The sequence below is a fragment of the Pan paniscus genome, chromosome 4 (assembly GCF_029289425.2).
Source record: "Pan paniscus chromosome 4, NHGRI_mPanPan1-v2.0_pri, whole genome shotgun sequence".
Taxonomy (NCBI): Eukaryota; Metazoa; Chordata; class Mammalia; order Primates; family Hominidae; genus Pan; species Pan paniscus.
The window spans coordinates 173,251,345-173,268,112 of NC_073253.2; the positions used below are offsets into that span (position 1 = coordinate 173,251,345).

Here is a 16,768-nt window from a genome sequence, read left to right on the forward strand (position 1 = left end):
CAGGAGAACCCGGTTGTGCTGAAGGACCCATGGGGGAGGGCGTGGCTGGCGGAGTCATCACCTTCTGCCTCAGAGAGAGGCGGCTGCTCTGGAGTGGGGGACTAGGGGCCAACAACGAGGTTTGGGGGATGACTGGGGGCAGAGGGGACAGTCCTGGAATTGTGAATGCCAAGAAGCCCGGGAAAGGCAGCACTGGGTGCTGCGGCCTCAGGAAACAGCAGCTGGACTTGGAAGGGGGAGGAGCACCTGCCCAGGGCCAAGGCATGACTCAGGGTGGGGAGCAGGTGGCCAGGCCCTGCAGTCAGAGCCTGGGGCCATGGTGGCTTCCAAGCCTCGGCTTAGGAGCTGAGAAAACCTGGGACTCACCAGGGTCGCCTCTTCTCCCAGGCTTGCCGCGCCGTCCAGGGGGCCCTAGACAGGAAAACAAGAATGCATTCATTGAGAAGGGAAGCTAGTGGACTTGGCTGGGTGGGGCATGCCCCAGCCACCCACCCGTCCCCTCGCAACAGCTTTCTGGGAGTGGCCTGCCCGAGGGGGTCTGCTGGCTGTGGAGGCGAGATGCATGGGGAGAAACCCCTTCCTTCTGCCACTACCTCGCCTGTTCCGCCAACCCCCCTCCCCAGGTGGCCGCATCCCTCATGCCCCACGCACCCATTCTGTCATTCAATCATTGGCTCACTCAGTCATTCCTAAGCCCTCCCCTAATCACAAAGATTCCCATGGGAGGCTCCTGAGGCAGATGCGTTTGCAGCTGAGAAACTTCAGACTTAGAAGAAAAGTAAGTGTGGGTTATCTCAGGAAAGCCCTGACAAACGCTGCTTCATATTTACTAAAGTAAAACAACAAAGCCAACACAACAAAGAGGCCATCACGGCCGCGCAGTGCCGAAATCCACTCATGACAGGCACTACACGATCCGCCTGCAGTCTCCGCCACGCGCTGGGGCCTCCAGCTCCTCCTTCCCCAGAGCCAGGGAGCTGCTCAGCCGCCTTCTGGGCTTCCTGTCCACGTCTGTCCTCCATCCGCGCGCTGTAAGCCCTTCTGAATTTACGGTGCAGGACCCCCTACCTCCGCCTCTGGCCCTCTGCCCACATCAGACCCTGAGACCAGAGTAACCTCAATGCTGAAGGAGACGCTTTGACTCTGGCCGTGGGAGCAGAGGTCTGAGGCCTCCCTCTCCCTCCCCTCACCTCTGTGGCGCTCACTGCCATCCTTCCTGGCGCCCCTTCTCGCCCCTGTTTCAGTGAAGTTGGGTGCAGGTACAAGATTGCAATGTGTAAATGGCATTTGATACGTCTTGCTCACCCACTGCATGCCAGGCTCTGGGCTGGGCCTGGAGGTGACAGTGGGACAGGTTGTGACCCTATGACAAGGCACTGCCCTTTCCTGCAAAAGCCAACCTCAAACCCCGTCAAGAATTTCCAGAACAACCACGAAGGAGATGCAGGAGACTGGCCCTGATCGCGTCTGTGGCAGGATGGAAAAATGAGTGTGGGTGTCTGTGTGTGTCTCTATGTATGTGTGTCTGTGTGCATGTGTCTGTGGGCATGTGTCTGTGTGCATGTGTGTCTGTGTGCATGTGTGTGTGCATGTGTCTGTGTGTCTCTATGTATGTGTGTCTGTGTGCATGTGTCTGTGTGTATGTATGTGTGTGTGCATGTGTCTGTGTGCATGTGTGTGTGCATGTGTCTGTGTGTGTATGTATGTGTGTCTGTGTGCATGTGTGTCTGTGTGTGTTTGTGTCTGTGTTTCTGTGTGTGTGTCTGTGTATGTATGTTTGTGTCTGTGTGTCTTGTGGGAGGTGCTTCCCAACTTTTGTTAAGGGAAGAGGAGGAGGGAGGGCCAGTCTCTGAGAAACAGCGAGAGAGAAGAGATCCCTTCAGGTGGAGAGGGGCCCTCAGTGCTATGCGACATGCCAAAAGCTTTGCAGGCCCAGGGGTGAGGCGAGAATGAATTTCTTGCCAGCCTCAGGGACCGGGGACTGGAGGTGAGGATGGTTAAACAAAACTTAAAAATGAAAGACATGTTACTTCTTGCTCCCCTGAGTTTTAAGGGCAAAAGTGCATGCCAGGGACGTAGCCCTTGGTTTTCTCCCATCCTGGACACAGACCCTGAATTTGGGGTTTATGCTGGAATTGCCAGGGGCTGTGTTGAGCTGGTGAGGCTAGGACTCTGGGACCCTCAGAACAGACAACAGCTCCTCATACTGTGTGGTTTTACAGCTTATGCGGCACCTCCAGGCCCATGCTCCTGGCCGAGGCCTGCGACACCCACACTGTACGGCCAATTACCTTCCTATCTCCACGTGCTTGTCCCACCAGCATCTCAGACCAGTTGTGGCCCAAACACCTGCCCTGGTCTCCTCCCCAGTGCCCTGTGCGGGGCTGATGGTGCCTGGGAACCTCCGGAGCCAGTCACACCGGATGACCGGCCCTGGTTATTAACTAAGCCCCAGGTTTGGGGGGCAGGTCAGCACTCTCGGGGGGCCTTTCCTCCTCGCTGGGCCTGTTTTCAATGAGAGCGAGGTATGGGAACGGGAGCCCCCCGGCACACGCAGCACCATGTTCCTCGGGCTGTAGGAGGAAGAAGGCCCCGTGGCCACCCACAAAGCTTCGAGGCTCTTGCCAGGCCTCAGGTTGTGCTCGGCTCAGTGAAGCTGCAGGCCCTGGGCCCGGGGCAGAGTGAGGGGACATGGCAGGAAAGGGGCCATGAGTGGGGGAAGTAGCCAGACTCTGCTAGAGCCAAAGCAATGCAGCACTGTGCTTTCCTGATGGGAATCACTGGGTACGACTAGGAAGTTCTCCGTCTGGGTAACTGAAGCCAGATGAGGACATTTGCCTGTGTTGGGGCGGCTGAACTAATGGATTTGTCTGGTGGCTCTCCTGGGTGGCATGGTTAGGCAGAGGCTGATGGGGAGGGATGCTGGCAGGGTGGGCAGCTGCCCAGGCAGGGTAGCGTGCCTGCCTCCCAGGGTCACTGGGCGATGCTCCCTGCAGGCCTGGAGCTGGGCAGGACTGGGGTGTTGCTGAGCATACAGGGCCTGTGAGCCACAGGCCAGGCAGGCTGGATGTGACCCTGACTGAATAGGGCCCTCGTGGAGGGAGAGAATGAAGCTGGTCGTGCACACTCCTGAGGGCTGATCTTAACCAGGCACGGTGCTGGGGGCGCCATGTGACCAACTTGCAGATGGACAAGTGGTCTACCCTTTATTCTGAGCTCTGTACCTAAATGTCCAACTCCACTGGGAGGCACCACTTCCAAACTCAAGCTCACCTCCCGACTTCCCACGCGCCCCCTGCCTCCCTTGTTACTTAAGTGCAGGTCCCAGGAGCACCCAAGCAGTCAAGCCAAAGATCCCCCCCGGGGCATCATCCTGCCCCAGCCCCCAACCTGGACCCCTTCCTTCTCAGCATCAGGCGAACGCTGCCCCTGCGCTTGGTCCCCCACTCTGCCACTCGCTCTGCCGTGCTCGATTCTCCCTCCTGGCACAAAGGACCTCCTGCAGTATGTACTCTGCATCTCAGGCAGCTCTGTGTCCCCAACTCCCACTGCAGGACACAACCAAGTGATGTGTGTTCAGGGGAGGAAGGAGAGAGAGAGAGGGAGAGAGAGAGGGAGAGAGAGAGAGAGGGAGGGAGGGAGGGAGGGAGGGAGGGAGAAGGGGACAGGCAGGTAGGCCTCAGGTCTCCTCACTGCTTCTGGGATTCTCCTGAAAAGACTGCAAGTCCAGCAAGCTCCAGGGCTTAGGAGAGACACAGGGCCACCTGGTCTGATGTGACGTGCCAGTGAGATAGGGAGTGCCTTCCACCCTTCCTTTCCCAGACTGCGAGAAGACAGGCGGTGAGGCCCTGGGAGAGGGCGAGTGTGCTTGAGCTGCGCTCCCTGCTGACTGTGGGCTCCCACTCCACTGCTTCCACCAACAGAGAGGCCAGGCGGGCTTGGAGACTGGATTGCGGGAGCTGCAGGAGTGGGGGCAGGATGGACGGCCTCTCCTGAGTCTCTGGACTATCAGGTGCTGAGAGCCCACCATGGGCAGTGACCTGGGTTCAGCATCTACTGGGTGCCAAGCCGGCTGCTCACCCAGTGAGCATGAACTTGGGACCCTTTTCCTCCAGGACTCCCTGTGCCCACCCCGCAGGCTCACCTTCTGCCTCGCCAGTCCTCTGAAGAAGGTGCTAGTGTTCCCTGCACAGATGAGAACCCTGGGGCTAAGCCAGGTGAAGGGGCCCACCTAACGCTGTGTTGCTAGAGCCTCCTGGAGCCCTTCATAGTCTGTGGCTCCCAAGTGCAAGGACAGTTGTGTCCCATATGCTGAGCTACCGGGCAGGTGGCCTTGGCGACCAGGGAGGCTGTTCCTCTGGGGCTGTGGTCCCTTTGCTGGGGCTGGCTGTGCCCCAGGGCATCTGGGCCTGGTGTGGAGCAGGTTGCCCCGGCCCCTGGGAGAGCAGGGCCAGCTTGGCTGCAGCTAAGACCTGGCTCCAACAAGCAAAACCAGGCCTTTGGCCAGGTGGTTGGCCTCAGAGTTTTCCCTTGTTTCTTGTTTTTCTTCTTTTCTACAAGCAGAAGAACCTTTCCTGCTGCTGCCTGAGACTCAGACACTCAGGACGGCACCGGGAGTCTGTCTTGATTGATCTGCTCATGTGGAGAAGGGGAAACTGAGGCTGCAAGGGATAGGACGGGTCTTGCCCATGGATGCTGCTGGAAAACTTGTCCCAGCTGGAGGGTCTAGCACTGAAGACCACCTTGGGCTGGGAGAAGGCCACTGTCCCCCACTCTGCATGGGACCCACACGGCTCTGAGCTAGGGGCTGGCTGCTGGGGAACGACAGTATTTCCCCGTGGGTGCCACCACAGTGGCATCTGCAAAACTTCCTTTCAGAGGCTGGGGCGAGAGGTGTGCCAGAGCAGGAGGGGAAGAACGTGACTGGTGGGGAAGCTGTGTCTTCTGAGCAACTTACTCAACCTCATTGAGCCTTAGAGTTTCCAACTCGGGAGGACAGAGGTTTGGGAGTGGTGGCAACTAGACCTGCCTTGCGGAATCATGAACCAGATGAGCTGGCAGCAGACACACCAGCCTGGGGTACAAAAGGGGTGCTTCTTTGGGACCCCAAGAAATAACTGGCTGCAGGGGCCTCTGGGCCATCACAATGCAGGGCTTTAATGTAAGTGGGTTCTTTCCCGTGTGTGTGTGTGTGTGTGTGTGTGTGTGTGTGTGTGTGTGTGTGTGTGTGTGTGTGTCGGGGTCTCACTCTGTCACCCAGGCTGGAGTGGCGTGATCACAGTTCACTGCAGCTTCACACGTCTGGGCTCGAGTGATCATCCCACCATGGCCTCCCAAAGCGTTGGGATTATAGGCCTGAGCCACTGTGTAACTGTTTTTTTTTTTTTTTTTTTTTGAGACGGAGTCTCACTCTGTTGCCCAGGCTGGAGTGCAGTGGCGCGATCTCGGCTCACCGCAACCTCCGCCTCCCAGGTTCAAGCGACTCCTCTGCCTCAGCCTCCCGAGCTGCTGGGACCACAGGCACGCACCACCATGCCTGGCTAATTTTTGTATTTTTAGTAGAGACGGGGTTTCACCATGTTGGCCAGGCTGCTCTCGAACTCCCGACCTCAGGTGATCCACCCGCCTTGGCCTCCCAAAGTGCTGGGATTGCAGGTGTGGGCCACTGCGCCCGGCCTGCGTAACTGGTTCTTATGAGTCCCCAGGTGGGTGAAGCTGGAGACACAGTGACTGCACCTCAGGAACGCTGCAGGCAGGTTTGAGGTGCCGACGCCGACGGAGCCCTTGAACGCACTTTGAGCAAAGTGCAAGGGCAGCCCCGTGGGAAGCCGGGAGCTTTTCCGTGTCCCTAATCACTGCCTGTCTGTGAACCTCAGGATGAGAATGCAGAGGCTGAGCTCTCTGGGAATGAGGTTTCTCAATGAAATTTCAGGGCGCCAGGTCTAGCACAGGCCAGCAAGGGCTCCAGCTCGTTGCCCAATGACTCTGGACATCTGAGAGCAGCATCAGCACAGTAAACAACTCCAGGGAGGCCTACGGCTTTCTCAGCACTGTTCGAGGCCAGACAAAAGGAAACCATTTCTAACTCATAAAAATCTCATCTCTGGTTGGGGTGGAGAACTCACGCCGCTGATCAACTCCAAAGGGGGGCCTCGAACCCCAACAGGCTTCCTCTGAGGCCTGAGCTGCAAGGATTTGGCTCTCTAAGTGGTTCCCCCCGCCCAGCCCTCCCGGCACCTCCCTCCCCAAGGACGCCCCCTCTAGCAATGCCTGTCTTATCAAGGTCCCTTCACAAACCTGCAGCCACCCCACCTCAGCCACACTGGGGACAGCCTGCGCAGGCCTCTCCCTCTCACCCTACTGGCCTGGCTGCTTCCTGTGGGCTCCTGACTGGTTGCTCCGCCCTCAGCCCAACCCTGGTCGTCCCTTCAGCAGCCCCTGAGGACAGGGGGTTCATGGAATCCACACAACAGTCTGTAAAGTGCTTTCATTTCTCTCCACTCTTTTCTTCCTATAGATCAGGGGAACTGAGCCCCACAGAAGTCAAGAATTACTACCAGGTGCAACAGCCAAAAGGTGGAAGCAACCCAAACGTCCACGGACAGAAGAATGAGCAAACAGAACGTGCACTGATACAGCGGGACGTGAGTCCGCCCTGGAGAGGAAGGAGTTCCTGCGCACGCTGCAGCATGATGGGCCCGGAGGACGTCACGCGATGGGAAGTAAGCCAGACACAGAAAGACAAATACGGAAGGATTCCACTTCTGGAGGCTCCCGCAGTCGCCAGATTCACAGGGGACACAGAAAGACAAATACGGAAGGATTCCACTTCTGGAGGCTCCCGCAGTCGCCAGATTCACAGGGGACACAGAAAGACAAATACGGAAGGATTCCACTTCTGGAGGCTCCCGCAGTCGCCAGATTCACAGGGGACACAGAAAGACAAATACGGAAGGATTCCACTTCTGGAGGCTCCTGCAGTCGCCAGATTCACAGGGGCAGAAGGTGGAATGGGAGGTGCCATCGGTGGGCTGGGCTAGGGGAGGCGAGACTGGGAAGTCGGTGGGCCCAGAGACTCTGTTTTGCAACATGGAGAGTTCTGGAGAGGGATGGTGGTGGTGACGGGTGCGTGACAATGTGAACATACTGAATGGCGCTCAAGTGTACGCTTAAGGATGGTTAAGACGGGCAATGTTATGGTATGTGTATTTTATCACAATTAAAGAAAACAAAACAAACACCCCAGGGGTCTCAGCTACCCCTGAGCAAGGCTGTGAGCCAGGCCGTCCTGATGGAGACTGTGGGGATGCTGCTGGCAGCCACAGCAGTGTCCCGTGTGAGGAGCCCGGCACTGTGGAGTCACAGAGGGTGGCATCCCCAAGGTCACACAGTGGGGAAATGGCAGAACTGGAATTGGAACCCGGGTCTGTGTGACTTCGGAGTCTGTCCCCTGAACATCTGTGTGTGATTTCCAGTGTGACCATGGCCAAGTGTTTCTCATCCCACCACGTGTCGAGTGTCCCTTCAGACCTGGTCCTTCTCAACACCACTGGAAGCCCCTTTATATGACCCTCTTCCCAGAACTTTGGGAGGAAGTGGGGTGAGACGGCCTGAATCCTCCCAGACCTTCAGTCTGGAGCTCTATGAGATTGCCGGGGCTTCAGGGCCATCAGGGGGTGCACCTTGAGCAGAGAAGGCAGGCGAGGTCCCTGGAAAAGAGCTTCCGAGACCAGATCATTAAAACATCTCCCCAGACCATTTCATTTGTTTTACAAGTCTCAGATCAACCTCAGAGCTGAAAACTGCCCAACAAGGGAGCATTCTCTCTGTACATTCCCAGCTTGGCCTCACAAAGCCCTCTGTCCCTTGGAGGAGTGAAGGAGTAGGTGTGTCCCAGTGGGTGTCTCTAAGGTGGGCCTGGGGACCCTACTGCTCCTGGAGGGGACACTGAGACCCGGAGAGGCTGGCCAGCTTGCTCTGGTTCAGCCAGTGCTGCGGGCACTGTGGTCCTCCAGGAATTAAAATCACAGCCTCTTGCTCAACAAATACAGTTCATTCCGAAGCTGCTTATGTCTCCCCCAGAGTCATCTTCCACCATCCATCATGCTGAACCGGGAGCCGAACAGCGCTGGGTCCTGCTGCTTGTGGGAAGGTCCTGAAGCCATCTGGAAAGCCAACACCACAGGCTGCCAGGGTTTTAAGGCACCGCCATGGTCTTCGTCTTCGTCATGTTTGTTTGGAACAACGGTTATTGTCCAGGCTGGTGACAGACCCCGACCACCCCAGTGACCAGAGCTGGTTAAGTTGGCTTGGACATGGTGCCATTCGGTGGATGAATGAATAAGGCCCTGTTAGGAGGGGCTGGGGTGGTGGGTGTCCCCAATCTCACGTTCACGGAGGCCCTCAAATGTGGACATTCATGTGCTCTACAAAGGAGCTGACAGCACCAGATACCAGACAACCACAGCGGCCTCCAACAGTGTTTAATAAAAGCAAGAGCCACCGGCACCATTTATCGAGTGTCAACTTTACACTTGGCCCCAATCTCGAGTCTACGGTATTAACTCACATATTCCTGACCTCAAACCCATGAGGAAGGCTATTATTGTTATCTCCATTTTATAGATGAAGAAACTGAGGCACAGGGAGGTTAATGGGCTTTCTGAGGCCGTACGCTGGTAGCCGGTGGAGTCATGCAGTTCAGATTGACAGCCAAGTCCTTAAACACTGCCTGGCTCTCTCTCATTAAAGACGATACTTATTAAAGGAGAGAGGTTAAATAGTCCACGGTTTTCATAACCTCTTCTTGGCATTTGTTATTTATTTATTATTTGAAACACCGGGAACCTCACAAAATAGAAGCTGCCCAGGATGACTCTCAGAGGTCTGTGAATTAAATGTCTAATTACAAGGCCAGTGTGATCGGCAGCCCTGGAGACCCGAGACGACTCCAGCCCCCTTTATGCATAGCACGCCCTCCTTGTGCCATCCAAAATGCCTGCAGTTCCTCTCCCTGAGTTAGGGCTGGTTCCTCTCCCTGAGTTAGGAGCGGATTTAGTTAAGCTTTTCCAATGGGATTAAGGAGTCCGGACCCATGACGCATCCTGGTGACATACCAGCCGTGCTGCAGCCCCAACACACCATGTTCTCTGGAGCTCCAAGAGCATCTCCCCAAGGGCTCGGGTTGGAGGGCTCAGGCAAGGGGGTGCCCGGTGGGCTGGGGATGGTAGGACCTGCTGACGGGCTGAGCCCAGCAGGCCACGTGCTGGGGGCTTTTACCATCTCCTCAATCCTCTCGAGTAATTCTGAGATGTACAAGATTGGCCCCATTTACAGATAAAAAACCTGAGGCCCACAGGCAAAAGGACCATCCAAGGCTCAGAGCTGGTCAGGCCAGGGCGTTTGCCCGCACCAGTGATGCCCTCCTAAGTTCTTCCTTTTCAGGGAAATGACTGTGGTTTTGGCACCAGAGCTAAACATGGAATGTCCCACCCAGAGGGTGCAACAAGAAGGACGGGAAGGGGCAGGGCACGGGAAGGGGACAAGGGCTGGTCACGGTCTCCGGATCAGACTGTCAGAGCTCTTGTCAGTGCCTCCAGTCAAGGGGCTGAGGTTGCCCAGGGAGGAAAAGCATCAATGTTTTCTAGTAGAAGCACTTCCTTTTTTTTTTTCCAAGACAAATAATCTTTTATTCATAGTCATGGTATCCTCCAGAGAAAATAAACTGATAATTGCTAATAAAAAAACAAGCACTGTATTCCTTGATTAGCTTGATTCCTTTGATTAGATTACAACAATCTTGTAGTCTCAAATTATTACGAGGTTAACAATAGGTTTTATTCACCTACTTTTTAATACAGCATCTCTTAGCTGAACATGAAACCCAGAGAATGTGTTACTGCGGAAACTGTGTTACATTTTTTTTCTTCTGAAGATGTGTGAAGAAAAGTTAGAGAGGTATTTGTTTAAGCAGTTTAAATATAATTCTACTTAGAATCCAACTGGTCTTCACGGATGGTCATTCCAGCACTATAAACTTATGTGATATCCACTAATACACGTTCGTAATTCGATGATTCTTAGATATTTACTTCTAGATAGGAATCAGTTAGATAGACCTAAAGAAGTTAGAAAGTATTCTGAAAAACAAAGAAACATATATGAAATACGTCTGGGTTTGTTACCTTCTTAATATAACCTGTCTAGAGATTTCCAGAATGAAAAACGTAAGGTTGGAATGACTTTCAGTACTTATTTTTAGGAAAAATATACCTCTTATTAGTTTAATAAGAAAAGATGTATCCTATAAAATATTTATGATATACAGAGTTTTAATGAAGTTTGAGTGATTAAAATTAAGCCTTGGCTGGATTTCATCAAATTCAGTGTGGAGCTTTGGAGACTCATTGAACAGTTCTTTCCTTAGATAATTACCTTGCTTAGCAGTGCTTCCTATCCAGACAGAATTCCCGATTTTTTTCACTTACTAAGAGAAGTCTGTGCCTTCATGCCTTTATAAATGGAGTAAAGCATGAATACATTTTCTAGGAAGAGGGATCTTGTTTATTGGAATCAAACTATTTTAACTAGAATTATAGTAAGGAAAAATTCCAACCACAGTGATATTTAAAATGGTTTTATTCTCTTTCTTAGCTTTTATCCATCTCTTTTTGTAAGCCACATACACTCGAACAAACTAATAATAACAGTAAGATCTAGTTTCAAGGTAGTGGACTGCAACATTGAAGTCTGTAGACTTCTTTGCAAAAAAAAAAAAAAACGTTGCTTGGCATTAACAGTTTTTCTATCAAATACAAAATTCTGAGTGAGTTACATCACTAGAGAGTATACGAGTCTTCCACTCTGGTCGGCTTATTCTATGGAGTAAGACTGATACTACTGCTTATCTCATAGTTTTGTTATGATAGTCAATATTTATTAAAAAACTCAGACTAATGTTTGACACATAGTAAATGCTAAAGACATGCTTACAGAATAAATAAATACATTCATAAATAAGTCAGTCTCTGTTCTAGTCATGCCATATTAATTACAATCCACACGCTAGAGTTTGTGATATTCTCTCTGCCTGCTTCCCCACCTCTCTTTCTATTTATTTAAATCCTATTATTCTTCAAGGACTGTGCAGATCCCACCTTTCTAAGCCCTTCAGGACAGACAACTCTGGACTCTACTAACCTCATGTTTCTCATTCACTCATTTGCACTTATGTGCAAATATCCTGTTTGCTTTATTTAGCCTTTATTGTTGGTTGTTAACCAGGCAAGGGCATTAGAATTCCCTGGGTTGCTTTTCTAAAATGTATATCCCTAGGCCAAACCCCTAGAATTGTTAGATTCAGTGAGTCCTGCCTGGCACCAAAACATGCACATTTTGAAAAGGTTCTTCAGCAAAACCAATATACGCCACTAGTCAAGATACACTGATCAAAATTACCTTTTGTTGCAGGTATGCAGATTTTCTTTATCAACACAATCATGAACATCTTGAAGACACAGACCATGCTTTGTTTTTCTTATGTAAACATGGCCACTACTGAATAACACTCCTCTTTCATGTTTCATTGTAAGATCTCTGAGAGTGGCGCCCAGGTTATGCCTTGCCAATGGGTTGGGGAACGTATTAGCCAGTTCTCATGCTGCTAATAAAAACATACCTGAGAATGGGCAATTTATAAAGAAAGAGAGGGTTAATGGACTCATGTGGCTGAGGAGGCCTCATAATCATGGCAGAAGGTGAAAGGCACATCTTACATGGTGGCAGGCAAGACAGAATGTGAGCCAAGCAAAAGGGGAAACCCCTTATATAAAACCACGAGATCTCGATGACTACCACAAGGACAGTATGGGGAAAACCACCCCCGTGATTCAATTATCTCCCAATGAGTCCCTCCCACAACATGTGGGAGTTATGGGAGCTACAGTTCAAGATGAGATTTGGGTGGGGACACAGCCACACCGTATCAGGGAGGGACAAAGAGAGCCACAGGTAGATCATTCAACTGTTGCCACAATTATGCTATGTCATGAATAACCACAAATCTTCAGTGATCTACCAAAAAAGGCCCTCTTGTTCATGTTTCCAGAATCCGCAGGAATAGGCTAGGCACCTGTGCTGGGTTTTCTCACGTATTTGTGGGGTCAGAAGCACTGCCTTTTGAAAGCCCCCAGCCTTCAGTGCCTTCCAGCGGAGACTTAAAGGGAGAGGTACTGACTGGGACTCCTTTTGATTGGCAGATGTAAGGCACGTGGGTGCCATGATGGGGAGCTAAGCCACAGGCCATTTCTCAGGCCTGGCAGAGCCCCTCCCCAGCCCCTTCGGCCCAGGCAGCTGAAGGGAGGACTGAGCAAAACCGATCGGAAGAGGGGAAAGCCCCTCAGCGTGCCTGAGACTATGACCCTTCCTGCCCACGGGGCTCAGAGCCATGAGAACATCTCTGAAGGGCCGAAGGGGCTGGACTAGCCAGCAGACCTGGACAGGAAGGGGAGGGGTGGGGGGACTCCAGAAAGGGGCTTTTGGTCGGGCGCAGTGGCTCACACCTATAATTCCAGCACTTTGGGAGGCCGAGGTGGGTGGATCACCTGAGGTCAGGAGTTCGAGACCAGCCTGCCCAAATGGCGAAACCCCATCTCTAATAAAAATAAAAATTAGCCGGGTGTGGTGGCGGGCACCTGTAACTTCAGCTACTCGGGAGGCTGAGGCAGGAGAATTGCCTGAATCTGGGAGGCGGAGGTTGCAGTGAGCCGAGATTGTGCCACTGCACTCTAGCCTGGGCGATACAGCAAGACTTCATCTCCAAAAAAAAAAAAAAAAAAAAAAAGGAAAGGGGCTCTCCAAGGTGGAGGTCAGGTGAACCTGAATATTTAAAGAGCCTGTAGCCAGGTGAAGGGAGGTGCTGGCTACAAAGAAGCATGTTGCCAACGCTGGCAGCAGGGCTGCTGGTACCCTCACAGGCGGCAGGTACAGCCATGGTGCAGGCTGTGTCGGTGCTGGGTGGCCAGCTGTGGGTGGGGGGCTGGGGATATGGCTCTTGCTACATGGGCTGGTGGCCTGTGGCTTTGGGCTTGGTCAGCCCCAGATCTGTGCTAGCGCAAGTAAGCTTTGCCCCAGAGCCTGTCATCTCCTGGGATCTTGTTTCCTGTTGGAAAACAGGCTCCAGAGAGGCGCATGTAAACCAGCACACCCCAAAGATCACAAATTCCTCAACTCTCCATTCACCCCGAGTCTTAATCACTGACACATGTACTCCTCTGAACTTAACGAAGGCCAGGATTTATTGCTTTCAGAGAATGAAAAGCTCTTTTTTTTTTTTAAACTTAAAAGGTCATTCGTGTGAGCTTTGATTTTCATGAGAATTCCTTGTAACCTGCCTGCTAAAAGCCCCACCCTATCCTACTCAGAGGTTCTAGGTGGGCAGGTGAGGCCTGGGGCATGGCCGGTGGGCGTGGGCAAGGCCTTTGGCAGGCACTTGCCAGGAGAAGCTGGGCATGCAACATGCGCCATCCGCTCCCAGCCGAGCTGACCCTTGCAGGCCTTGGACAGGGAACTCTCGGGGTTCCTCGGAACCGTGGACCAGCGCCCTCCTGAGGGAAGAGTGCAGCAGCCCGGCACGGCCCAGTTTTAACTTCCGCATCTCCTGGAGCTTGAGTGGGCACTGGGGTGACCGACTGTCAAGGTTTGCTGGGGACTGAGGGGTTTCCCTGGGCTCTCAGTGCTGAAATCAGGTCAGTCTCAGGCAAACTGGAACTGCGGGTCACTCCGAGGGCATCTGTAAGAAGGGAGGCCTCCCCCGCCCTATCTGCCCACTGCTTCCCCGCACCCGGCCGCATGCCCCTCCGTCACTCCTCAGGCCTGCCAGGCTTGCCCTGCCTTGGGGCCTCTGCACCAGCTTCCCTCTGTCCAGGGCTCTCCTCTGCCCATCTCTGCATGGCTGAATGCTTGCCGCCTCCTCGGGATGCCTTCCCTGACCACCAGCCTCAATTTTCAAGTGCCTGCGTCATGCATTTGTTGTCACATTTTCCTCTTTTATCTTCTTCCAGACACTTATTTCTATGAAAATTGCCTAGCTTTTTCTATGTGCTTTTCAGAGTTTATGGTTTCTCTCTTCTTGCTGGAACATCAGCTCCCTGAGGGCAGGGCTCCTGTACGCTGGCTCGTGGCTGCAGCCCCTGAGTGGGGCCATTAGTGGGGACCCCAAGGTGCTGGGTCCCCAGGCCAGAACAATGGTCGGCCTTGCTGGCACAGAGCCACCTGAATCGGGAAGAAGTGGGCACTGATGAGGCCCCTATGACCCCAGGCAGTGTGTAGCCAGGTTGTGCACAGGTGGACACAGCCCTGTGTCCCCTCACCTCATTCTCAGAGCAGGTCCCACGCGGCCCCCACGCCTGGCCCCTCAGCTGCCCAGCTCTGCAGGATGCTGAGGTCTGAGGAAGCCGCGCCAGCTGTGCAGTTTGCAGACCACAGCTTCGGAGGAGCCCGAGGGTGAAAGATTGGGGGGCTTGAGGAGCTGCTCCCAAATCCTGGCCTATGAGGCTACAAGGCCCGCCCAGTTCCCACGCATCCTTGCCTCACACCCCAGGGGACTTGGGGTGATTCATGACTTCTTTTTGACCCCCAGGGCCAGGGCTGAGGCCCGGCTTCCGCTAAAGAGTTTCAGCTGTTGGGCCGGGTCTGATGTGCCTGGCCCTTGTCAGCAGAGGGTGCCTCCCGGTGTCTCACACCCTCCTTTCCCTCTAAAGCCACAGCTCCCCGCTGTGGGGGCCTTCCGTGGGCCTGGAGGTCGCATGGGCCCAGAGCTGGATCCTGCCTCCCGCGCACTCCAGAGGTGGGGTGTGGGCAGGCTGTGCGCTCAGCCATCGGCGGTTCTTTGTCCTTGCCCTGAGAGGGCAGCCGCAGTGTGTCCAGCTGTGTTTTGGGCAGCAGGATTTTAAAAACAGCTTTATTAAGATATGATTCACATACCATACAGTTCATCCAGTGGTTTTTGGAAGATTACACTGTATTTGTAAATTTCTAAACTATTCTGTAAAAACTGGGGTAGAATACATAGCATGAAAGGTCCCATCTTAACCATTCTTGAGTGGACGGTTGAGCGGCATCAAGCACAGTCACGCTGTTGTGCGGCCACCAGCACCATCCCCCTCCAAAGCTTTCCTCATCTTGCAAAACTGAAATTCTCTGCCCATTAAACACTACCTCCTTATCCTCTCTCCCCATGGCTACTAGCAACCACATCCTATTTTCTGCCTCTGTGAATCTGATGACTCTGGGTATCTCATACAAGCGGAGCTCAGCAGCATTTGTCCTGTGACTGTCTTGCTTCCCTGAGCATGGTGTCCTCAAGGTCCATCCATGTTATAACCTGTGATGACGAGGTCACCTTCCCTTTTTTTTTCTTTTTTTGGAGATGCAGTCTCGCTCTGTTGCCCAGGCTGGAGTGCAGTGGCACGATCTCGGCTCACTGCAAGCTCCGCCTCCCAGGTTCACGCCATTCTCCTGCCTCAGCCTCCCGAGTAGCTGGGACTACAGGCACCCGCCACCACGCCCGGCTAATTTTTTGTATTTTTAGTAGAGATGGGGTTTCACTGTGTTAGCCAGGATGGTCTCTATCTCCCGACCTTGTGATCCGCCTGCCTCAGCCTCCCAAAGTGCTGGGATTACAGGTGTGAGCCACCGCGCCCGGCCCCGTAGCCTTCCTTTTTAAGGCTGAATCATACTCTGTTGCATGGATAGACTACGTTTACTCTGTCACCCAGGCCGGAGTACAGTGGCACGATCTTGGCTCACTGCAGCCTCTACCTCTTAGGTTCAAGTGATTCTTCTGCCTCAGCCTCCCAAGTAGCTGGGATTACAGGTGTGCACCACCACGCCTGACTATTTTTTAATTTTTAACTTTTTTTTTTTTTGAGACAGAGTCTCGCTCTGTCACCCAGGCTGAAGTGCAGTGGTGTGATCTCAGCTCACTGCAACCTCCGCCTCCTGAGTTCAAGCGATTCTCCTGCCTCAGCCTTCCAAGTAGCTGGGACTATAGGCACCCGCCAGCACGCCCAGTTAATTTTTTCTATTTTTAGTAGAGATGGGATTTCACTGTGTTGGCCAGGCTGTTCTTGAACTCCTGACCTCATGATCCGCCTGCCTCAGCCTCCCAAAGTGCCGGGATTACAAGCGTGAGCCACCGCACCTGGCCCACGCCTATTTTTTTTGTATTTTAGTAGAGACGGGTTTCGCCATGTTGGTCAGGCTGGTCTTGAACTCCTGGCCTCAAGTGATCCACCTGCCTTGGTCTCCCAAAGTGTTGGTGGCATGAGCCGCTGCATGTGGCCTCAAAAGATCATTTTCATCTGTTCCCTTGTGAACATGAGAGGCAGAATCCCTACCGTCCCAAAGGCCATTTCCCAAAGGGGAAAGATCTGGATTTGCGCGCTGCTTCTATGAGTGTGACCTGGAACGAGCTGGCTCCTGCCTCGGGGCTGCCAAACTGAGGTCCTGACCCCTCTCCAGGTCATGTGAGGATGAGCCGAGATAACCGCAGACATTAAACTTCTCACACCTCACTTTCCTCCGTCTCAAAATGGGCATTTGTACCCAATCCCAGGGCCTGTCACTCATGTGGTCATTCCAGGGACACCCACGGGAGGCCCTGCAGGCACTAGGGACCGGGAGTTGGGTCAGCCCTGTCCCTGGGGTTCCATGCGCAGCAACACTCCCAACACAGGCACGCACCACAACGCAGCGTGGACAGGCAGGC

The 16,768-nt window shown here is 53.3% G+C and overlaps 1 protein-coding gene across 1 annotated transcript in view; it reads right to left on the minus strand.

Annotated features, from left to right (window-relative positions):
- Positions 1–16,768, minus strand: part of COL23A1 (collagen type XXIII alpha 1 chain) — a 351,166-nt gene that overhangs the window by 69,913 nt on the left and 264,485 nt on the right. The window contains exon 3 of the mRNA XM_034961132.3: positions 367–411. Within this exon, the coding sequence (XP_034817023.1) occupies positions 367–411 (45 nt within the window). The remainder of the gene's footprint in view (positions 1–366; positions 412–16,768) is intronic.